General features: G+C 42.2%; 1 protein-coding gene across 1 annotated transcript in view; it reads left to right on the forward strand.

Annotated features, from left to right (window-relative positions):
- Positions 1-9,044: 9,044 nt before the first annotated feature.
- LOC142098082 (baculoviral IAP repeat-containing protein 1-like) overlaps positions 9,045-25,546 on the forward strand; it is a 57,151-nt gene continuing 40,649 nt past the window's right edge. Inside the window, exons 1-4 of the mRNA XM_075180560.1 lie at positions 9,045-9,096; positions 11,867-12,488; positions 13,713-13,812; positions 15,037-15,118. Coding sequence (XP_075036661.1) covers positions 11,939-12,488; positions 13,713-13,812; positions 15,037-15,118 — 732 coding nt within the window. The 5' untranslated portion in view covers positions 9,045-9,096; positions 11,867-11,938. The remainder of the gene's footprint in view (positions 9,097-11,866; positions 12,489-13,712; positions 13,813-15,036; positions 15,119-25,546) is intronic.

Raw genomic sequence — 25,546 nt, forward strand, 5'->3', positions numbered from 1 at the left:
AGAAGAAAGAAGACATCTTTGGTGAGTATTTGGGGTGTTTTTATTTTTAATAAATAGATGTGGTTTAAATGAGGGTGGTAAGTGTGTTTATTGTGGGGTTTTTATTTTTAATAAATATGTGTGGTTTTTACTAGGGTGTTGTTGTTTATTTAACTTTTTTTTTGTGGAACTACAGGTCCCAGCAAGCCAGGGATGTCAGGGCATGTTGGCACTTGTGGTTCTCCAAGTGCCAACATGCCCTGGCTGCCGTGGGTATGCTGGTGCTTGTAGTTATACAAGCAGCAGCATGGCCACACTGTTTTTGGCATCCTGGCTGGCTGGGACTTGTAGTTCCACAAAACAAAATGGCGTCTGTTTATTTTTTCAATCTTTATCGCCGTATTACCTTACTACCCACAGCCCAGGGGTAGTAGGAAGAGCCCTAGTGCTATCAGCACTGGGCTGGTTCTTTCTAGGTGGGGGGCCTGCTCGTTTTTTTCAGTGGACCCCACTCTCTAGGGAATCCAGCCCAGGGCTGAACAGTCTAGGGTTGGTTAGTCATTATGGCAGGGGGACCCCTGCCGTGTGTCCCCCTGCGATAGTGCCTCCAACCCTGGCTGGTTTGCCTAGTGCTGGTAAAGTGAAAATTGGGGGGACCCCATGCAAAATTTTTCCCCGATTTTCACGGGATCAGCACTAGTCAGGCAGCACTAGGGTTAAGCATGAATACCGGGGGGACCCCACGCTTTGTTTTTTTTTTTTTCAACTTTTATCTTTTCTTTACAGTTTTAACACTGCCAGAGCAGTGTAACAGTTAGAGATGAGCGGGCTCGGATATCTGAAATCCGAGCCCACCCGAACGTTGCCGATCCGAGCCGGATCCGAGACAGATCCGGGTATTCACGCCAATTGCAAAACTGAAACCGAGGCTCTGAGTCATAATCCCGCTGTCGGATCTCGCGATACTCGGATCCTATAAATTCACCGCTAGTCGCCGCCATCTTCACTCGGACATTGATCAGGGTAGAGGGAGGTTGTGTTAGGTGGTCCTCTGTCCTGCTATATCTCGTGCTGTGCTGTGCTGTGCTGTTCAGTTCTGTGCTGTGCTGTGCTGTGTTCTGCTCAGTCCAGTAGTGCTGTGTCCTGTGCTCTGTCCTTCTGAGTTCAGTGGTGCTGCTGGTTCCTGTGCTGTGTCCTGTTCAGTCCAGTGGTGCTGTGTCCTGTGCTCTGTCCTTCTAAGGGCATTGTAATTTCCCCATTATTCCCAAGTTAAAAAAAAATTAAAAAAAGTTATAAAAAAAAAAAAAAAAGTAATTATAAAAAAAAAAAATTAAAAAAAATATCCAAAAACAATCCTGCAGTATAAGTCCATTGGTACTGCAATATTACAAAATTCACTGATTCTGCAGTATAATTCCAGTGGTGCTGCTATATTACAAAGTTCACTGATTCAGCAGTATAAGTCCAGTGGTACTGCTATTACAAAGTTCACTGATTCAGCAGTATAATTCCAGTGGTACTGATATATTACAAAGTTCACTGATTCAGCAGTATAAGTCCAGTGGTACTGCTATATTACAAAGTTCACTGATTCAGCAGTATAAGTCCAGTGGTAATGCTATATTACAAAGTTCACTGATTCAGCAGTATAAGTCCAGTGGTACTCTCCTGTGTGGCTTAGGGGTACGCTCTCTTGTGCTACATATAATCACATAAGTTATAAACACTACACTTGAAAGCTTGAGCCTTTAATAGAAAAAGTCACTCTTCATTGCACGAATATTTGCAACAGCGACAATTTTTTGGTTAACAAAGTCAACAAATAACACTTCGACCCTGTCTGTCTTTCACATACTTGATGGGATCTCAATGATTAATGCTCTGTACCATGGTCGTCTAAAACAAGAGTTATTGACGTGCTATAACTACTGTAGTTTTTATAAATTATAAACACTACACTTGAAAGTTGGAGGAGGTATTGTGGCCACGGTACCAAATTGGGTACCGGGACCACTGCACTATGCAGTCCAGAAAGCTACCTCGGTGAAACGTTTTGGACTAAAAACAATATTGTGAGGTGTGAGGTGTTCAGAATAGACTGGGAATTAGTGGAAATGATTGTTATTGAATGTTATTGAGGTTAATAATAGCGTAGGAGTGAAAATAAACCAAAAAAACTTGTTTTTAACACTTTTTATGTTTTTTTCAAAATAAATCCGAATCCAAAACCTTAAATCCGAACCAAAACCTTGCGTCAAGTGTTTTGTGAAACAAATCCGAACCCAAAACCTCAAGCAAATCCGAATCCAAAACACAAAACACGAGACACCAAAAGTGGCAGGTGCACATCCCTAGTAACAGTGATGTGTTTGTACAACACGCTGCTATCAAGCAGCGTGTTGTATCTGGCGTGTTTTGAAGCAAACTCTCCTGAGTTTGCTAACTCGCAGCTTCATACATTGGAGACTTGTATAGCTGCAGTGGCAAACAGTCGGGAGTTTGATCTCTGGCGATTTTGCAAATATCGCTTTTGACAGAAGCAGAACTCTGGCGATTTTGCATGAAATCTCAGCTTCATACATCGGCGAGTTTCAACTCTCCCGATAAATTCGCACTTTGATACATTTACCCCCTTGTCTTTATTCAAGGCAATCTGCCTTCCTCCTAACTCCCTTGTCCTGACTTTGCCCCCAGTCAGTACCACCCTATTTGTGTCTCCCCCTTTCCTTTAGGATGTAAGCTCTAATCAGCAGGGTCGTCTTTCCTTGTGTTCTCATTCTACCATTCCATCAAACTCTGTACCTCTTGGCCTGCTTCTCTAGCGCTGTTTTCTTAAACTTAGGCCTACTTCTCACTGATATTATCATCACTTTCACTCACAGTCCCACAAATAACTTGATCTGCATTACCATGTTCCCTGAGTTTTTTTTGTTTTGTTTTGTTTATGTCTGGTCTTTGTATTTTGTTCATGTGTCATCTTGTGTCATGGATCACTGTTTTCTGTATATGTCATGTACAGCGCTGCAGACCCTTTGTGGTGCCTTATAAATAAAAGATGATAATAATAATAACACCAACAGGGACTGTAATGACATTGTATTCAAATAGATAAACTGCAAGCACCCACCTGGTGCAAGATCCGTGCTAATGGTCATCATCAGCAGGGTCCTTGCTTCACCTGTAAAAAACAAATAAATCAAATTAAAAAAAGTCAGCCCCCCCACACAAAAAATGCCAAATCAGCTCTCGTACTGCTAGTATGCTGATATCAGAAAATCAGGGTGACAAAAAAGCATGGAAATGCCAATACCAGCACTAGGCTATGTCAGCCAGGGTTCGTGGCACTATAGCAGGAAATCCTGCAGCATGGGGTCCCACATCATAGTAGCCAAAAAAACATGGAAAAACCAGTCTCTTACTGATGGCACTAGTGCTATTCCCAAACCCCTAGATGGTGGGTGCAGGATATCAAGTAAAACAAAAGTGAAAATAAATATTTTTTTAATGGTACACTTTTATTTCCAGCATGCACTGGCTGACTTAAATGCTTGATTTGTAGTACTACAAATGCCAACATACCCATGGCTATCACTGCATTCTGGCACTTGAGGAACTACAAGGAAGGAGGGGAAGCAGCTGCAAAATGTATGCCTACTAAGAGGCTTATCTGTACTCGCTTACACTTTAACATACTTAGTAAGGTGCATGCAATGCGTGTAATGCTCTTACTGTACTTGGGCCATGCAATTCCTCTCCTTCTGTTCCACTTGGCTATAGATAGAGGCACAATAGTCAGATACATCTAGGACTAAATACAGGCTTAGACGTATGTCATTTTATTGTACATGCACAAAACAGAAAAGAGCATTTTATACTTCTGAGTTGGACTTATGTCTAACTCTGCATGAGGCCCATAATGTACATAGGGTAAAGAGAGCTTTAGGTTAGTTCCTCTCACATTAACTACCAAGTTAGGCAACTTCTCTGTTTCCTTATTTCTATGCAAAAAGGGAAACCACACTATGTTACAAAGGTTAAATATTGGATTTTCAATAATAACATTATAAATCCATTATTAACGTATATCAGTAGATATTGTCCTGATTAATTTCTTAAAATATGGTTTGACTTAGTTGCACTAAAGCTAATTTGTTAATCTAGCTCTTTCTAAATGTAAAGGGCAATTAAAACCCACAATTAAATTGTTCAGATTTTAACAATTAAGGTAACATATATTGTTCTACATTAACTTGACCTTCCCCTTCGGTTCTGTTTAATAGTAAATTATTACTTCTTTACTCCAATAGGGACAGCTGAAGCTCCTCGTATCTCCTTTGAAGAGTGTCCTGATGGGACCAGATACAAGTCAGAAAACTGAGAAAATTCATTTGAGCAGCTATTACATTACTAACCCTGACTCTTTATATGAATTAACCAATCCACACAGTGCAGATCTGCAAAACAAGCAGTGTTTTAACTTACCGTTGTATTCTGTTTTACAGGAAATTTGACTCCGATCTGGACAATTGGGAAATCTCCTTTGAAAAAAAAAAAAATGCTGTCGCGACCTTCACTTTCCCAAGCTGTCGATTTGCATTTTATCAGGGAACAGTGTGGGTGAACAGCAGCACATTCAGGGAACAGTGGTAGCAGGTGGTACTCTCATGTGGGCAGCTAAAATGACACTGGCATCTGAGGAGCTCGGCATCAGAAGAAGCGTCTAAAGTGGCATCAGTTACAGTGGCTGGAGATGGAAAGTGGAAAAAGTGGGCAAGTGGCAGCAGGTTGAAGTGAACAGTGACAGATTGGCAGCAGTAGCAAAGGGTAAGCACACATTCTCAGAAAAACCTCACTGACAATGAGAGGGAAACATGTTTGTCTCAAACTGCAGTCCATGTTCATGTTCACTTGTTCACCCAAGATGGCTGGGATGGTGACTGTGAAAATAGAAAAGCTGAGCCCACATGGAGATAGGGCCTGCTGGGGGTGTGGGGTCTGGGACTGGGAACGTGACCACAAAATAGGACAGTAAACACACATTGTAAAGAATTGATTCTATCTATATTTTACTGAGTTTTGGGACTTTGGCGCATGCGCAAAGGACCGGGCACAGAAGAGAGGAGCACAGCCGCCACAACATCTGTGCGAGACCCAGCAGTGGAAAGGAGAGACGGCAAAACGGACCAGACGCTCCAGGAAATCATCCGTCAAGGGTGAACACAACCCCCGTACTGCTACCCACTTGCCATTACTGCTACTACTTATAAGTGGAACTATTCTCTCCTACCTACAATCTATGTCAGTTTACATTTGGTGATCTGACCGTGGACTTTTCGTTTGCTAATACACCTTTTAACTCAATCAGCCATCTAGTGGAATTTTCTATCTTATTCTCATTGCTGCATGCATCAACCACCTAGCATGATTGAATTAAGTAGTCTTTTATGCCGCATGACCTGTATAGGACAATTACTGGTCCAGATATTTCTGCATGGTCCGGAGAGGACATTTGTGCTTCAGGACATTCATTCTTGGTTACTAACTTGGATTTTTTTTACCCATTACGAGGTTTGAGATTATACGGCTGGACTGCTCACTATGTTGCATCTTGTAATATACTGCTAGGTCAGTATTTGTAGCAAGGTGTTATCACATGTAATTTTCTGCTTGCCTGAACTTATTGAGACCATTCAAGCCATTATCTTGTATGTATTTTAATTGTATCAAGTGCACTTGGACTTTGTTATTTGCAAATAGACATTTGCTATTTATTAATATTTCCAACATTTGTCACTACTGAGGTCCATCCCACACATATTAAAATTGCCCCTGGGATTTCATTGTATTGCATGTTTGCCTACTTTTTTGGGGCTTGGGACCACTCCCCCCTTTCCCTGAGGCAGCATACACACTAACTCAACACTAGGGAAGCACGGATTTAAATTTCACAGTTGTGTAAGAGACTGACTGGCAGACAGCCAGTGGCAGACACCTGTGGCAGACTGGTATCAGCAGTACAGCACCCATTCCCCCACCCAACCCACAGGTGAATAGGTCACAACCATGAAACATACATGTTTGTTCATAAACTTCACTGCAGCATCACCAAGCAACCCATCACTATCTTATCCTGTATACATTTTACTAACTGATTCTTGTTATCAAAGCTCAGAATTAAGCAATTAGGATTACAAGGGCATTTGCTCTGTAAGGGTCACAAAATTTATGGATGAGGAGTACATTCTTTCAAAGGATGAAAATAATCAAAGCAATCAAAGAAAACAGGAATCACATACTCCTAGTAGAGAAACAAAAAGACCTAAAAAGTCGCATCCCTGTTCTCAAAACATTCTGCACCTCACAGTGTATGGTCAAAGATTAGTTGGTCAAAAAGCAGAATAATGTTCCATCCTGTAAAACTTGTAGAAATTACTTTAAAAATTCAAGTGTCAAATCTGTCCATCTAAATCTATGTTACCAATATTTATGGAACTGGTTAGTGAATGTTTTCATTGTGAGGAAGCTTATCATGATGGGTAATAAAACTGACATTGCAAAGGATTAATAGAATGAAAGAACCATTTAATGATTACATTTGTTGTAATGCTGAATTTCTAAAAAGAATGACACCCGCCCACATGCTGCTGTTTCATGAAGGCATAGCTAGTAAAATTCACTAATTGGTCCACTAATTGCAGCAAAAACACATTGAAAATCTCTGTGGCAAAGATCTATCAAGTTATCTACACACACACAAGATAATATAGACCACAAATCTCTGGTGGCTTTGGTCAATTCTTTAACAGTAGACAAGCCCAGATGTCAAAATTTTCTGCTCAGTCATCTGCATCATCAATGGGTGTCTAAGAGTTCTGAAAAGCACACAACACTATATAGCACATGTAGGTAACATTGGCACACAGCGGTAGCTGAAAGGAAAAGTGGTGCAAGATGGAATTGTCCTTGGGTCCTCTCACCCACCCTTATGTTGGATCTTAAAAAGGACATGCACACTTTACCAAACCAAGCACTTCGGCGACAAGGAGTGCCACTTTTGAGGCTGATGTGCTTGGTTTGTTTGGGCCCCCACAAAACAAGCTAACAAAGGGCTTAAGGCACCTAAGGTAACAGTGCTGTTAATGAACTCTACTGTGGCAAGATGTTCTTGTCATCATTCTCAGCCTCATCCTCACCCTCATCAGTGTGTACATCATCCTCACACATTATTAATTCATCACCGCTGGAATCTACCATTACAGAAGGCTCAGTATTTTGATGTAATTGGCAGGAAAGGCCTTCCTCGTAGAATTTGAAATTCATTTTTAAGATCATCTTTTCCACATTTTGAGGAAGTAGCCTCCCACGCCGATCGCTGACCAAGTTCCCAGCTGTGCTGGAAACTCTTTACGAGTACACACTGGAGGGTGGCATCTTAGGCAGAGCAAAGCGAGTTGGTCCCTGGGTCTCTTGGGAAAGCTAAGTTTTTTCCTAGCAGTGGTTGAGTGAGAACCTGAAGGAGGAGATGCCATCCTGTGACGTAACACTTGAGCTGTCATCTTGCTCACCAGGAGCTCCTTGCATCTCTTCAGATCTGGGTCAGTTTGAAACAAAGAGAAGATATAGCTCTTAAACATAGGTTCAGGCTCAGTCTCCAAAAGTTCTAAACCTATGATGGATAAACCATCAGGATTACAATTATATCTAGCACAGAAATGTCTAGATATGCTATGGGACAGCAGTCCTTTTAGGATGTTCCTTCTGTGTTCATTAAACCGTAATTTCAGTTTTCTGTTAGTCCGGCCAACATAATAAAGATTGCAACTGCATTTGAGGCGATGATTTCTAATTAAGTTGAACCACATATAAGATCGCTAATATCTATGCATATTAGATCTCTGATGAAGTTGCCTGGAGGCGATGAAATGCGTTAGTTTGGATTATACAACAATTTTGATTTTTCCAACATTTTATGCTGGTTTTTATTATTTTTTGATTCATCGGACATTTGTGGACAGCCGCTGTATATCTGAACATATCTGCTAAGACTTTTGCTTATGTGTTGCGCACATCCAGTGCGCTAGGAAGACTTCCATCTGCTGTGCGTGTCTAGCCAGCTATTTCCTAAGAACTTAGTTCATGACACTTGTTTCCGGGGGCTGCAAATTCATTGCACCAGGGACGTGAGCGCTCTAATTTCTCAGTGGAGGTACCTTTGTATATTGTTGTCTTTCCAGTTATCTGTTAAGGAATTCATACTATATATCAGCACACGGATGGGCTTTCTCTCTGACTTTATTCTCTCCATATCCCCGGTTCAATCAAGTTGTCATTTCCTCATCTTCGTTATTCTGGAACATTGTATTATCCATGCGGTTTTGATTACCATCACAATTCATCTATACCGATGAAAAGATAAATATTTTTTCTTCTCAATTTTCTACATTTTACATTTATACATTTTTTCCAGCTGTTGGTTTTTTTATATGCGCATTAATAGGTTATACGTAGGTGCACCTACTGTACCATTCATTGTTGTATATATTTTAGTGGTTTTTACACTACCTTGAGCACAAGTATATTTGTGCTTGTGATTACTGTGTTGATTACATTCAATAAATTAATTCTTTTTTTACCTCTCTACAGTGCATTACCTTTTTGAGTGAGTGTGGTGACCATTGCAATTTTTGGGTTTATTATTGCATTTATTGTTTGGGATAGCAGATTCCCTAGCTTTGGCATCTCACCACTCAGTCATTATTAGTACCGGAAATATCTGTCTGTCTGTCTGTGTGTGTGAGTGTGTGTCTATAGTAGGGAATTTAGACTGTAAGCTCCAATGGGGCAGGGACTGATGTGAGTGAGTTATCTGTACAGCGCTGCGGAATTAGTGGCGCTATCTAAATAAATAATGATGATGATGATCTGTTGTGTTTATGTCCCAAAAATGTATCTTTTTTGGACAGATACTTCTCCTTAATATGTGGTCATTTTACTTCCTCGTTCCTTGTATTAGCACATTCAACGCTACACTTGCTGGCAACGCCTTTATTGTAATATTAGTAATGCAACAGCTTCTTCCCAGCAGTTGTGGGACTGAACTCCTCAGATATAACTTTGGTAAGTAAAAGATATTACTGTTTTCTTTCAATGCAAGTTAAGTGTAAACTATTATATTTCAACTATGACCACTGTTTACTAGATCTTTTTGGTCATCTTCATAACATAGAAAAACTAGCTAATTAATTATATAATACACACAAAAAATCAAATATGCAGTAATATTTCAATGAAATAAACAATAAGGCGCATGAAACAAACATCAGTAGAAAAGCAGTAGTAGTATCTTACACATATACTTACACACACAAGTATAAATGGAGAAAAAATCAACATCATTCCCAATTATTTCTATAGCATCAGAAAGCCTGTAGTGCTTGGGAATTAAAGTTCCTTTAATTAAGTCAAACCCATTTCTCCCTTTATAACACACATCCTGTGTTTATTATTATCTGGCAAATTCAGAAACATAATTTTTCATATAAAAATAGACTGCTCAAATCTGAAAGGTGCAATATGATGTACTAAATGATATGGTATTCGGGCATATAATATTATTTTTGTAGCCAGTACAAAAGAGATCCCTGTGGAATTTTTAACTTACAATTTGGCTAATATTTGACATCCATTTTCATCAGCGCTATCAGTCCATAACTTTCCAAATTTCTGAAAATAAAGTTTGAAATAAATATGTGAACAATTCACTTCTCCTTTGCTTAAGTTGCTTTGCAATTCTTTATAACACATAATAATTCTCTTCCAATATAATACTTTGAATCTCCTAAAAATTATTCACATTATGCAGTCTTCATATTACCATATTTAATAACAACTCCAACCGGCCTGTTAAATGTTTAAAAAAAAAAAAAAAAAAAAAAAAAAGCTTGATTAGGCTTGAATTTCAAAGGTAAATTTTTTTCAAGTAATATATCAAAGTCAACTCAGTGCATTTACTTGTAACTGCCCCAAACCTTTGCAAATAAAGGTCACTCAATAATTTTACACATGTGGATGGCTATATTGCATGGCATCTATTTTGTGCACAGGCTGAAAAGCCAATTATTTTTTTTTTTTGCGTAAATAGACCTTGTTAGTGCTGTCTGACCACAATTACCAACATACCCAATATTGGTTTTGGGTCATATATGCTGAGCTAGCTGGCAAATTGCTCAATATCTGCTGCAATATTTGCAACATGTGTGGTCATAGTTAGCAAACCGATCTTATCACCATCTCAGACTAGACAGAATTAGTTCACATACTGTGTATGTACCACAATGCACAAAATAAGGGAAGCATTACATTTTATCCTGTACCACCATGTATTTTACTTATTTAAATCTCTCATGGTGCACTTCGTCCAAGAGGAGAATGTATTGGTGCACTTCAAGCAATCAAATAAGAAGCCTCACCAGTCGAAGTGTGGGTGTATATGGTGGTAAGACATACCGCCACGTCTTCTATTGCCTTCATTGTAAACCCATAAAGGTCCAGTCACTTACATTTCCTTTACAATTTACATACCGCCACTTCTAAATTTCCACTTGGAATACTGAGCTGCACACATATAAAATTACCATTTCCAATAAAACCAGTCCTGGGGATTTATTTAATAAACAGCGATTATTGCAAGTCGCCGATATTCGTCAAGTTTTAAGTTTGACAGCAAATATTCGGCGAGTTTGACAGAAAAATTTAAAACTGCAATGTCTTAAAAGGCAAATCCTGCCTTTAAACACAATGCTGTATTAAAATTAGCTTTCAAACTCGCTGAAAATTGGCGACTTGCAAAATGTGCTGTTTAATACATTTACACCCTGATGTCGCCTCACTCTCTTGATGAACTTAAGCCATAATTGAGACTAAGCAGAGTTGTATATTTGGAGAAGAAAAGAAACAGTTTAATGAAAGGGATGGCCCTAAAGTAGTAGGAGGTTGAATGTTTGCTTTGATATTACATTTACATTATGAACAGCGCACCTTTGCAGATTTTCCACCTCTGCATACCTAAGTATACTAGTTCACAGAAACCTCCCCTGAGCGCGGAGAGTAGGCAAACACCTTGCTGTGTGCTGGGCACTTCTTTCAGATGCACTAGCGCAAACCAAGGTGTTTTGCAGTGTGAATTGTGAATGAGGCCCACTTTATTTAGGTGACAGATATTTGTAACCTTTTACAATGATTCAAATGGTTTTAAGCAACAGATAGTGTACTGGTGATTTTAAGACATAACTCCCCAAAAATTTACTTGCGTTAGGCTTTCTTAATAAATATGTATAGAAATAACAATGTTGGAGAGCCCAAGAAATCAGTGTTATTCTATGTCTTAATTTTCTTGCTGTATATTGATAAAAGTGTATATTAAACCATCTGGTTATAGAAATAACTATATGACAGAGCCCACAAAATTAGTTTTTCTGACTAATTCGGTGATCATGGTATATCCGTTCCAGGTTGATTCAGTTTTCTCTCACGTGAATCAGCATGGACTATGCTCTTTCATTTAATATTGTACTCAAATGCAGGGGGGGTGTTTTCCTCCCGTGTTGATGTACTGCTAAACTGAGTACCGGCTCAGCCCCCTCTCCAGCATGGCTCCACTAAATCCGATCTTGGAGAATTTTTTATTTTATGTCTTGAACTATAAACATTTGCAGACATTTTTTCCACATAGATTTTACATTAATACAAGGCACCCTACACTGACAGTGTTTAATAAAACATTTCCCATAGCACGTGTGGGAGGTGTGTGTGGGTGTTGGAGGGGCTTAGTGGACCTGGCCACATACAACATAAATTCTAGTACTATTTTTCCCTTATATTTTTACAGCTTCATTCTGAAAACAAATTCTGTATATTACGTTTATGCAGTATATTGAAGCATCGTTTATCTTCTGAAAGTATGGACCTCACAAACATATCTGAGTTTGACCCATCTTTAAAGCCTGTTCTACCAGCTTCTTTTATGCATATGGACTTAGACAAACTTATCTCTGAAATGAAAGAAACCCATAGAAAAATACGTGAGCAACTGCCTAAAGGCCCCAACTACTCTATGAGAAGTGAAGCAAAGAGGTTAAGGAATATCTTGGAACTAAAACCCTCGTCAACCTGGTCCCCAAAAGAGCTGGCTTCTGCTGGATTCTTCTGTACTGGTTTGGAGAACAGCTGCCAATGCTTCTGCTGTGGGCTGGTACTGTGTAAGCAATCTTTAAGTGCCACCCCAATAGAGAACCATCGAAAATTCAATCCGACTTGTGGGTTTATTCAGGGCAAGGATGTTGGTAATATAGAAAAATATGATGTTCGCTTGCAGCCAGCGAAGTTTAGTCCAGGGCATCACAAGGAATCAATGAAGGATGAACCAACCAGACAACAATCTTACAGCTGCTGGCCTGTGTATGCTTTAATAGAGCCCTCTGTCCTTGCACAGGCTGGATTTTTCTTCATTGGTAAGTTATTTTAATATTCTTGTATACTAATGACTGGAAGGGAACCATTCTCCCTGTCCACTTTATACAATAACAACTATGCATTAGTAGGTTTCCTATTTTTATACCAAGCTCTCTGGTTGATGATAGCTCCACCCACTGGTAAGCCTCCCTTGTGCCCTAGTTGTCCAAGGAATGTCCTGACTTTTGCCACTGGAAAATGTCATTTTGTAATCCCATTTTTCTCCCAATGGACCTTGAATTGGGTTGTGTAGGGTGGATGGGGGGGTTAAACCTACAACTGTTTTATTGTATTTGGCACATAAAAGAAAATGTGTATTTGGTTTTACTGAGTGAACAAACGTCTTGTGACAAGGAGTCTTAGTTTCATGCTTACACATATGGGAATCCTGCACAGTGGATATATGGCAACTGGCACTAAAGCTGCAGAAAGAAATTGATTTTGATGTAATTCCAGAACCAGTTAAACATATATCATTTTGTATAGTTATAATTCTTGACCATTTTGTTGCTGTACAAGTTATAGAGATATATTAGAAGGATATTGGGTCATTTACAAGTAAATGCGTATCCGTAGTGCACTTATTTATGCGTAAAGGTGCCTATTTATCTGGCTAGTGCATACATAGGTGCACACTCACATTCTGCTTTTGGGAACTGCCTTTGTGAAACATCACTGTGGTAAATATCTAGGTTCAGTAAATCCACCTAAGCAAATAAATAAATCACTAGCAAAACCATGTTTACCTGCAGAGGAGATAAGTTTATAATGTGCTGACAGATTTAGAGCTGGATATTGGGGGTGGGGGGCGAGGGGGCAAGTCCTTGCACAATCCTAAATTGCAGTGTAAAAATAAAGTTGTCCAGGAGATCCCAGAGGGAGAAGTGTGAGGAAGGGGGTGGGGCATGGTGAGTCATGACACAATTCAACATGAATTGCGCCACAGATGCCCCCATCCCACTTCACTAGGAAGGGGGCAGGATGCAGGATAGTGGCCTGCTACACGAATTTCGGGAGTCTCCCAGACATTCTGGGAGAGTGGGCAAGTATGCTATATCTCTGACAATAAAAACTGTATACTATTGTCTTTGTCAAAACATTTATTCCTTCTAAAGTGAGAGGATTTACCTTATAATGAAGAGCGGAAAACCATCCAATCGGAAAGTGGTTAGAAAACTTTGTTGTCAATTAACCATAATCTTTTACCATATAAAATAACCTAGGAACAAGAGACACCGTCCAATGCTTCTCCTGTGGTGGATGTTTGGGCAACTGGGAAGAAAATGACGACCCCTGGAGAGAACATGCAAAGTGGTTTCCTCAGTGAGTTTTATAAAATTATTGATTTTTCTGATATCATATAACACAAGAATACACAGTACATGACATTAACAATTTCTGTTTTCACTGCCAGACTTATGAAAAGTTTTATGTTTTGATGGTCATTGCCTTACCAGTGTTTCTTGCAGAAATATACGCACTTACCAGAAAATAACAATTTACCCTGGTAAGTGCTTAAAAAGCAGTGCAAGTTTTATGACATTCTTTCCTATGTTGCTGCTAGCATAGATTCAATTTTTGTTACCATAATGTACAATGAGCAAACAACCATTATTATGTTGCCTTTTTGAACATATTAGACTTGATTCATGTTCAGGCGTAAGTCAGTTCGGGTATCTTGCATGAACTAGCTCTGTGCATGCTCAGAAATTGACCTTACGCAAATGAGCCCAATTCCATGCGATTTATGTCTGAAAGCAAATGAAACTTACTACTGACCTATGACTTGAAGGGCTGAACTGGGGTGGAAAGGGGGGATGGACATGGACACTGCAGAGTAAGTGCGTTCCAAGGGCGTGCCAACTCCGATGCAACCGATTCAGGTTCTGGTTTAATCTTAAGTGCGCTTAGTTTCAGACCAGCTGCAAGGCAGGTGTGAGTGCCTACTGATAGTGATCACTGGCATGGCATAGTCTTTGAAAAAGTAAACATATGTGTATTCAAGTAAGATAGACCATAAAAACACATTGTATGTACAGTAAGCTTTAAGAACATCTTGATTTATGTATTTAATGTAAAGAAAAAAATGTAACAAAAATTATACAAACCACCATATTTTTATTAATGATTTTATTGCTATTCATTTATTTTATAATATAGATATTTTTGTATGCGTTCTGATGTAACCTTATGTTGCACATATGTTTATCTCTTATGGCAAGTACCGTTTAGGCAGAGTATACTTACATCCAGATTCATATCTAAATGCATCTTGAAATCTGTTTGAACTTGAATACAGTTGGAACACACTGAAGCTCCGTGATATTTATTAAACCACAACTTTCGTGCAATGTGCATTCTGATTTGAATCAGGTCCATTATCTAGAGCCACAAAACACATTAAATATTTACATAATGGCTTCTCCCTTAAATCAACATTTCTTACATTTCAAATCTGGGCATCAAAATACATAGTGACTGATTTGATTTGATCAAAAGTTTAATATGTGATACAAAATAATTAAATCAATGATTTTTTTTTAAAAGGTGTGAATTTCTCCGGAGCAAAAAATCTGAAGATGACATTCAGCTGTACATTAAGAATTACTCCAGATTTGAAGGATTGACGGTAAATATTTTGCTTTGGTAGAATTGGAATTTGTACCCACATTTACTTCTAATACACCACTTATCTGCAATTTATGATTTCATTACTTTTACTTACCAGTACCTGTCAGGACCAGTATTACTCAAAGCGAGACCAATGACATAGTTCAGTGGTTCCCAAGCTTTTTCAGCTCGCAGCACCCTTAGAGTCTCCATAATTTTTTCAAGGCACTCCTCCAAAATAATTACTGAGCAGTACCGTTTTATAAGTAGTTGGGTCAAAATAACGTAAAAAGTATTTAGGTCAGGACAGAAATACTTATTAAGTAGTTTGCAAAAATAATACACATAAATCCAAGGGAAAATACTATTTTTATATATTTTTTTCAATTATATTTCTGTCAAAGAATAATTTACAGCTAATATTAAGAGGAATAATCAAACAAAATAAAACAACAACATGTACAAAAATCATCACACTGTGCTCCTTCATTCACACACTCTGTGCCCTCCTTCATCCACACTTTGTGTCCCTTCATCCACACACTCTGTGGCCTCCTTCATCCACACACTCTGTGCCCTCCTTCATCCACACTTTGTGTCCCTTCATCCACACACTCTGTGCCCTTCTTCATCCACAAACTCTGTGCCCTCCTTCATCCACACACTCTATGCTCTCCTTCATCCACACACTCTGTGCCCTCTTCATCCTCGCTCTGTGCCCTCTTCATCCTCGCTCTGTGCTCCCTTCATCCACACACTCTGTGGCCTCCTTCATCCACACACTCTGTGCCCTTCTTCATCCACAAACTCTGTGCCCTCCTTCATCCACACACTCTGTGCCCTCCTTCATCCACACACTCTGTTCCCTCTTCAACCTCGCTCTTTGCTCCCTTCATCCACACACTCTCTGACCTTCTTCATCCACAGACTCTGTGCCTTCCTTTATCCACACACTATGTGCTCTCCTTCATCCACACACTCTGTGCCCTTTTCATCCTCGCTCTGTGCTCTCTTCATCCTTACTCTGTACCCTCTTCATCCTCACTCTGCCCCCTCCTTCACTCTTTTGCCCCTCTATTGCTGTTTCCTATCAACATTTCCCATCCATTTCTTTACTTACCATACTTGGCCTTCTTTCTTCTATTTCTTCTGTCTTTTCTTCTATCTTGTTACCAATCCGGCAGCGCCGGGACCCAGCATCCTCCTCTCTCCTGCCGCTTCTCACTGAATATGTTGGGCGTGATAACATAACACCCGACATATTCAGCGAGAAGTGGCAGCAGAGACGAGGATGCTGGGTCCCGGGCACTGCCGGATTGGTAAGTATTTTTTTTTTTCTGGCCATTTTGACAGCGCCACAACACCCCTGGGAACCGCAGCTCACACTTTGGGAACCGCTGACATAATTTAATAGAGATGTTCTATTGTTTCAGATTAGTTTTTGACCTAGTTTGTAAAACCTAGGGAAATTATCTAAATTTAGACAGATTAAAAATTTTGAGGTAAACAATTTTTGAGCTGAAACCTGTTGGAGCCAGTTTGAGTGTGGTCAAGCTTAATTGCTACATTGTATAGTATATTTAAGATTTCCATGTGAGGGGAGAACCTCAAGTGTTAAACTACGAATTTCAATTTTGAACAATGCAATATAGTTTATTTTTAAGAATGAGAAACCATGAATCCGAGCCACAAACTTTGAACTGAAAATTGGAGCCAGCTCAAATTCATGATTACACTGCAGTATAGTTAGAGGCCCTTAAACCTTCCAAACTCAATTGAATTTTTTACTTCTGTTTTTACTCTTACTGCATAGATGACAACCTGGGAGTTTTGAAATGAGCCTCCTTCTAATTTCCATTTTCACTGAAGAATTCTCTCTGATGTCTAATATAAGCTGTCATAGCATACTTGTCTACGTTGTATACCTTAGTTCTGGGAGATGTGGGTGTAGCATTTGAAAAGAAGAGGTGGCCGGAGCTTTATGGTGCAATTTTGCATCATCAGGTGGGGGGTAACATGTGATTGTCACAAGTCGCCGCTACAGCAACTCGTTTACTCTCTGTAGGGGCTGGTCCCGACTATCCCCCTGACAGCAGGGACATCAATTCCAGGTTCCACGATCCCAGCTGTCAGCCTTAGGAGGCTGATAATTCTTTTATGGCACCCTCTGAATCGCCACACTCTGTATTTAAGGCAGGGAGGGCTTGGCCTCCTTGTCGGTTATAGTGTGAGTGTATTTCTCTGATTGCTGACCTGCTGTACTGTGGATACCCTGCTGTCCTAAGATTGTTTGTTATGACCTTTTGTCTCCTTTACCTGGAAGCATCCTAGTACCTCCGAATTATTCTATGTCACGGTCTCAGGCGATAGGCAAATCCTAGGGTCTGCACAGTTTAGCGCTACACCAACAGGGCGCGGAGTCTAATGAGCAGACGGTGTTCACCAGGAACTGCCGCAAAACAGTATGGTTGTCACGGGCACTAGGAGTCTTTACCCAGGGATCACCAGGTGATAGGCTTACCAGAGCAGTATAGGTGGTAATATGGTACTCTGGTAGCAGGGTGATCACGGAACAGGAAATAGCAGATGATGAGATGCTCAGGAAAGTCTATGACTAGCAGCACTGGCAATATGGAGGTAGTAATACACGAGGAACTGTATGGACAAAGGACACGTGAAGGTAGTCAGTGGTCTGCGGTAGCAAGTTGTACCACTGCTATAGTGAGGAGGAATGTCCAACAGAAACGAGGAGGTGATGAGAGTCAGCGGTCTGCGGATAGCAAGTTGTACCGCTGTCTGAGTGAAGGAATGGAATCCAAGTGGAGGTATCCGGGGAGTCAGTGGTCTGCGTTAGCAAGTTGTACCACTGCTATGTGAGAGGATACTGGAGCAGGTGAAACTGGAAACAGGGGTCAGTGGTCTGCCACTAGCAAGTTGTACCACTGAATATATATGTGAGGAGGTGCACGGGGAGAGACTGCAACACAATATATACACGGGCACCTTGACTTTGATCCACAGTAATATGCACAATATAAATGTATAAATGACTGAACAACACTGCCAATATAGAAAGTCTCTTGAAGTAATCCAGCATGAGATAACACAGTCAATGATGGCAATAGACTCAGCGGATAGTACACTCCAGAGGAGAACCAACACAGTCCAGCAAGGTATGCAATACACAGCACAGTCAATGGGAAGTATGCATACCGTGGTTCAGGAGAAGGCAGTCAGACAGAAGTGCAGAGATACCTGAACGGCAGGAGGCCGGCAGGATGCAAAGTCCCTGGATGGGTGAAGCGGTGGTCTAGCAGGTGCAGCGCACAGGTAGGTAGACCAGCAGGGAATCCAGGAAGGCGTGGAGAGCGGATCAGCAGTAGATGGATGCGTAGCGCTGAGAAGTAACAGCAGCGGGTCTCTGCGGGAACACGGAGGTAGCCAATAGCAACCAGCAGGTGCAGTAACGATAGGACACCAGAGCAGAGTTGAACTGGAACAGTTGATCACGGAGAGTAGCGGGTAGCAATAGTGGCAGCAGACTCAAGGAAACACGGGAGAGTTGACAAGGGCTGAAGACTGAAGCGCACAGAGGCGGCGGATAGGAATCAGCTAAACAGTCACGATGAAACACAGACAGGTTGCAGGTTGAAGACTGTAGTGCACGGAGGCAGCGGATAGGAATCAGCTAGCAGTCACGATGATGAAACACAGACGAGTTGCAGGTTGAAGACTGTAGTGCACGGAGGCAGCGGATAGAAATCAGCCAAACAGTCACGATGATGAAACACAGACGAGTTGCAGGTTGAAGCCTGTAGTGCACGGAGGCAGCGGATAGGAATCAGCTGGCAGTCACAATCATGAACAGGTGAGTGGATGTGAATGAAAGACTGTAGTGCACGGAGGCAGCGGATAGGCATCAGCTAACAGTCCCAATGATACAAGGTAGAGTTGAAGTGGTTAGAAGACTGTAGTGCACGGAGGCAGCGGATAGGAATCAGCTCACAGTCACGATGATACAGTAGATGGTAGAAGTGGTATGGGAACCACAGTAGTAGAAGTGGTTTGGAAACCACAGAGGTAGAAGTGGTTTGGAAACCACAGGAATCAGCTGGGCTGAATAAACGAGGAAACACAGGAACACCTTCAGAGACTCATGGGGAATGAGACTCCAAGATCAGGCGATGTGGTGATGACCACAGGTGCTTAATATAGGGAGGTTGCCTGATCTGCCAATTAAGTTAAAGGAACATACACTGGAGGTATAGAAAGGGCTGCGCATGCGCAGTCCCTCAGGATGGAGGACGGCCACGGTTCCTAAATGTCCGGGAAGAAGCACTCACAGTCCGGTGAGTGACAGTACCCCCCCTTTTAAAGGTGGGCACAGAACGCCTGGAACCGGGCTTGTCCGGATTTTTGGAATAAAACTTCTTCAGAAGGGCAGGAGCATTAAGATCTTCAGCTTTGATCCATGAACGCTCTTCAGGACCAAAGCCCTTCCAATGAACGAGGAAACGGAGGACTCCTCGCGAAATTTTTGCATCCAATACCTCAGTAATCTCGAAATCCTCCTCCTGATGAACTTGAACTGGCTGCGGTGCTGAGGGAGGAGTCGAGAAACGGTTGATGATGAGAGGTTTGAGCAAGGACACATGGAAGGCATTGGAAATCCGAAGATTCTTAGGAAGAAGAAGTTTAACACATACTGGATTGATAACTTGAATGATCCTATATGGACCAATAAAACGAGGGGCGAATTTCATAGATGGAACCTTCAAACGAATATTTTTGGTAGATAACCAGACACGATCTCCAATTTTTAGTGGTGGAATAGCCCGCCTCTTCTTATCTGCGAAAGACTTATATTTATTAGATGTCTTCTTTAAACAGGTTTTGACCTGAGACCAGATATTTTTGAAGGTTTGACAAGCAGTCTCCACAGCAGGAACTTGGGTGGGCGGGAGGGCAGGAAATTCCGGAAAAGACGGATGGTGACCGTAGACCACAAAGAATGGAGTTTTGGATGATGACTCATGGTACATGTTGTTATGGGCGAATTCAGCCCAAGGGAGCAATTCTACCCAGTTGTCTTGGTTGGCTGAAGAGAACATCCTAATAAAAGTCTCAAGATCTTGATTGACTCGTTCCGTTTGTCCGTTAGATTGCGGATGGTAAGACGATGAGAGTGCTAATCGTATGCCCAAGGTTTTACAAAGGGCCCGCCAGAATCTGGAAACGAATTGTACTCCTCTATCCGACACAATCTCAGACGGACATCCATGGATGCGGAAGATTTCTTTAATGAAATGTTCAGCCAGAGTAGACGAGGAAGGTAAACCGGACAGAGGGACGAAATGGACCATCTTCGAAAATCTGTCTACCACTACCCAAATAGTATTGTGATTCTTACTTGGTGGCAAATCAGTAACGAAATCCATACTAATATGGGTCCAAGGCTTGGACGGAATGGGTAGTGGTCGCAGCAACCCTGCTGGAGTTCTGCGGGAGGATTTGAACTGAGAACATAAATCACAGGAAGCAATAAACTCTTTGACGTCTCTCCTCATTGAAGGCCACCAGTAACTACGAGAGAGAATCTCAAAGGTCTTGTGTTCACCGGCGTGTCCAGAAAAACGAGAGGCATGGAACCACGAAAGGATTTTCCTCCTCAGAGTAGGAGGCACAAGGGTCTTCCCAAATGGTAGCATTTTGGTGGATGAAGCAGCCAGAGAAATACATTTGGGGTCTAGAATAGCATGGTTGGGAACCTCTTCTACATCAGAGGACGTCACAAAAGCTCGAGATAGAGCGTCAGCTTTCTTGTTCTTAGCGGCTGGTTTGAAGGTTATAATTAATTCAAAACGGGAAAAGAAAAGAGACCATCTTGCTTGACGAGGGTTCAAGCATTGAGCAGATTGCAAATATGACAAGTTCTTATGATCCGTGAAGATCGTCACCGGATGGCGAGCTCCTTCCAACAAGTATCTCCATTCCTCTAATGCAGCTTTGATGGCCAGCAACTCCTTGTCCCCGATAGTATAATTTTTCTCTGCGGGCAGAAGACCCCGAGAGTAGAAGGCACAAGGATGTAATTTTTGTTGCTCCGAGCGTTGGGAGAGAATAGCTCCTAAGCCCACATTAGAGGCATCTACTTCTAGGAAGAAGGGGAGTGTCACATCAGGCTGTCGCAGAATGGGAGCAGACGAGAAGGCCTCTTTGAGGATTTGAAAGGCTTGGAGAGCCTCAGATGACCATTGCTTAGTATTAGCCCCTTTCCGAGTTAGGGCCACAATGGGAGATGCAATGGATGAAAAGTCTTGAATGAAGCGTCTATAGTAATTGGCAAAACCTAAGAAACGCTGGATGGCACGAAGAGTAGTTGGCTGAGGCCAATGTAGTACAGCATTTACTTTGTCTGGATCCATCTTCAGGCCAACTCCGGAAACTATATACCCCAAGAATGGAATCTGGGGTAACTCGAATGAACATTTTTCCAATTTACAGAACAACGAGTTTTTCCGTAGTCTGGAGAGGACCTCTGCCACATGTTGGTGATGAGAAGGCAGGTCCTGTGAGAAGATCAATATGTCGTCTAGGTAGACAACGACACATACATATAATAAGTCCCGAAAGATCTCATTGATGAAACCCTGGAAAACAGCGGGGGCATTACACAGCCCGAAGGGCATTACTAAATATTCGTAATGCCCATCTCTGGTGTTAAACGCGGTCTTCCATTCGTCACCGGAACGGATTCTAATTAAATTGTAAGCACCACGAAGATCCAACTTAGTAAATATCCGAGCTCCCTTGATGCGATCAAATAGCTCAGTGATCAGCGGAATGGGATACCGATTCTTGATAGTAATGGCGTTGAGTCCACGAAAATCTATACAAGGGCGTAATGATCCATCCTTCTTTTTGACGAAGAAGAACCCAGCTCCAGCGGGAGAGGTGGAAGGTCGAATGAACCCACGCTGGAGATTCTCCTGTATGTACTCAGATGTGGCTTGAGTTTCAGGTAACGAGAGAGGATAGACCCGACCCCTGGGAGGAGTCTTGCCAGGTAGAAGGTCGATCGGACAATCCCAAGAACGATGAGGAGGAAGACGTTCAGACTGAGCTTTATCAAACACATCGGCAAATGAAGCATACTGAGGAGGGAGTCCCGGGGAGGAAGATGAGATGGAAGATCGCTGTACTTTAAGAGGAATAACTTGAGAGAGACAACGATGGTGACATTCAGACCCCCAAGACGTAACTTGAGGGGTGCGCCAGTCAATCTGGGGAGAGTGACACTGAAGCCATGGAAGGCCTAAGACAATCGGACTTGTCGTAACTGGAAGAATTAAAAACGAAATTTCTTCATGGTGTAGTACACCAATCTGAAGGGTTACTGGAGACGTACTCTGGGTGATGAGACCATTGATGAGGCGTGATCCATCTATAGCCGTCACAGTAATGGGTGTTTTTAAAGTGATCACTGGTAGGGACCATTGATTCACTAGTGATTTAGAAATGAAATTTCCTGCTGCTCCGGAATCAATCAATGCCTGTGACTCAAAGGATTTGGTAGCAAAGGAAATCGTAACATCAAAAGCGCAGACTTTAGATTTCATAGACAATGGAGAGGACTCCAGGGACCCTAACTTCACCTCTCCAGAACTAGTTAGGGCCTGGCATTTCCCGATCTCTTAGGGCAAGAGCTGAGCATATGCGTGGAATCAGCACAATAGATACAGAGTCTATTCTTTACTCTTCGTTTCCTTTCCTCTGAAGATAATTTGGAACGTCCTATCTCCATGGGAATCACAGAGGATGGAGCTGGACGAAATTGAGGGTTTAAACGAAGAGGTGCTTTGACAGCTGTTGTTTTCTCAGACTCTCTTTCACGAAATCTCATATCTACACGATGGCAAAGAGAGATCAAATCTTCTAGTGACGAAGGAAGCTCTTGGGTAGTCAGTGCATCTTTAATTTTATCGGAGAGCCCCTGCCAGAAGGCGGCAACTAATGCTTCAGTGTTCCACTGAAGTTCAGAGGCTAAGATCCTAAATTGAATGACATACTGTCCTACTGTATGGGAGCCTTGTCGCAAACGAAGAATGCTGGAAGCAGCGGAGGTCACACGACCTGGTTCATCGAACACACTTCGGAACGTGGAAATGAATTTGGCACTATCTTGTAGAATTGGATCGTTTCTTTCCCACAGGGGGGAGGCCCAAGCCAGGGCTTGTCCCGAAAACAATGAGATAAGATAGGCCACTCTGGAACGATGGGTAGAAAAATTTTGAGGTTGGAGTTCAAAATGGACTGAACATTGGTTAAGGAAACCTCTACAAGTTTTGGGGTCCCCGTCATATTTTGACGGAGTAGGCAGGTGAAGCGTAGGAGCTGTAGACACCTGGGATGGCACTGGGGAAACGGAGGAAAGCACAGGAGCTTCAATATTAGCTGTAACAGTCTGTCCAGATGTTCCTTGGGAGGTTAATGATTGGTAACATTGAAGTAACAGCTGTTGGCGAGCATCCTGTTGCTCCACACGGCTGACCAGATGCTGCAGCATCTCTTTAGCGGTAGGTTCCGTATCTGGGTCTGTCATGGCCTGATCTTACTGTCACGGGCACTAGGAGTCTTTACCCAGGGATCACCAGGTGATAGGCTTACCAGAGCAGTATAGGTGGTAATATGGTACTCTGGTAGCAGGGTGATCACGGAACAGGAAATAGCAGATGATGAGATGCTCAGGAAAGTCTATGACTAGCAGCACTGGCAATATGGAGGTAGTAATACACGAGGAACTGTATGGACAAAGGACACGTGAAGGTAGTCAGTGGTCTGCGGTAGCAAGTTGTACCACTGCTATAGTGAGGAGGAATGTCCAACAGAAACGAGGAGGTGATGAGAGTCAGCGGTCTGCGGATAGCAAGTTGTACCGCTGTCTGAGTGAAGGAATGGAATCCAAGTGGAGGTATCCGGGGAGTCAGTGGTCTGCGTTAGCAAGTTGTACCACTGCTATGTGAGAGGATACTGGAGCAGGTGAAACTGGAAACAGGGGTCAGTGGTCTGCCACTAGCAAGTTGTACCACTGAATATATATGTGAGGAGGTGCACGGGGAGAGACTGCAACACAATATATACACGGGCACCTTGACTTTGATCCACAGTAATATGCACAATATAAATGTATAAATGACTGAACAACACTGCCAATATAGAAAGTCTCTTGAAGTAATCCAGCATGAGATAACACAGTCAATGATGGCAATAGACTCAGCGGATAGTACACTCCAGAGGAGAACCAACACAGTCCAGCAAGGTATGCAATACACAGCACAGTCAATGGGAAGTATGCATACCGTGGTTCAGGAGAAGGCAGTCAGACAGAAGTGCAGAGATACCTGAACGGCAGGAGGCCGGCAGGATGCAAAGTCCCTGGATGGGTGAAGCGGTGGTCTAGCAGGTGCAGCGCACAGGTAGGTAGACCAGCAGGGAATCCAGGAAGGCGTGGAGAGCGGATCAGCAGTAGATGGATGCGTAGCGCTGAGAAGTAACAGCAGCGGGTCTCTGCGGGAACACGGAGGTAGCCAATAGCAACCAGCAGGTGCAGTAACGATAGGACACCAGAGCAGAGTTGAACTGGAACAGTTGATCACGGAGAGTAGCGGGTAGCAATAGTGGCAGCAGACTCAAGGAAACACGGGAGAGTTGACAAGGGCTGAAGACTGAAGCGCACAGAGGCGGCGGATAGGAATCAGCTAAACAGTCACGATGAAACACAGACAGGTTGCAGGTTGAAGACTGTAGTGCACGGAGGCAGCGGATAGGAATCAGCTAGCAGTCACGATGATGAAACACAGACGAGTTGCAGGTTGAAGACTGTAGTGCACGGAGGCAGCGGATAGAAATCAGCCAAACAGTCACGATGATGAAACACAGACGAGTTGCAGGTTGAAGCCTGTAGTGCACGGAGGCAGCGGATAGGAATCAGCTGGCAGTCACAATCATGAACAGGTGAGTGGATGTGAATGAAAGACTGTAGTGCACGGAGGCAGCGGATAGGCATCAGCTAACAGTCCCAATGATACAAGGTAGAGTTGAAGTGGTTAGAAGACTGTAGTGCATGGAGGCAGCGGATAGGAATCAGCTCACAGTCACGATGATACAGTAGATGGTAGAAGTGGTATGGGAACCACAGTAGTAGAAGTGGTTTGGAAACCACAGAGGTAGAAGTGGTTTGGAAACCACAGGAATCAGCTGGGCTGAATAAACGAGGAAACACAGGAACACCTTCAGAGACTCATGGGGAATGAGACTCCAAGATCAGGCGATGTGGTGATGACCACAGGTGCTTAATATAGGGAGGTTGTCTGATCTGCCAATTAAGTTAAAGGAACATACACTGGAGGTATAGAAAGGGCTGCGCATGCGCAGTCCCTCAGGATGG

The sequence above is a fragment of the Mixophyes fleayi genome, chromosome 1 (genome assembly GCF_038048845.1).
Source record: "Mixophyes fleayi isolate aMixFle1 chromosome 1, aMixFle1.hap1, whole genome shotgun sequence".
In the NCBI taxonomy this organism is placed as follows: domain Eukaryota; kingdom Metazoa; phylum Chordata; class Amphibia; order Anura; family Limnodynastidae; genus Mixophyes; species Mixophyes fleayi.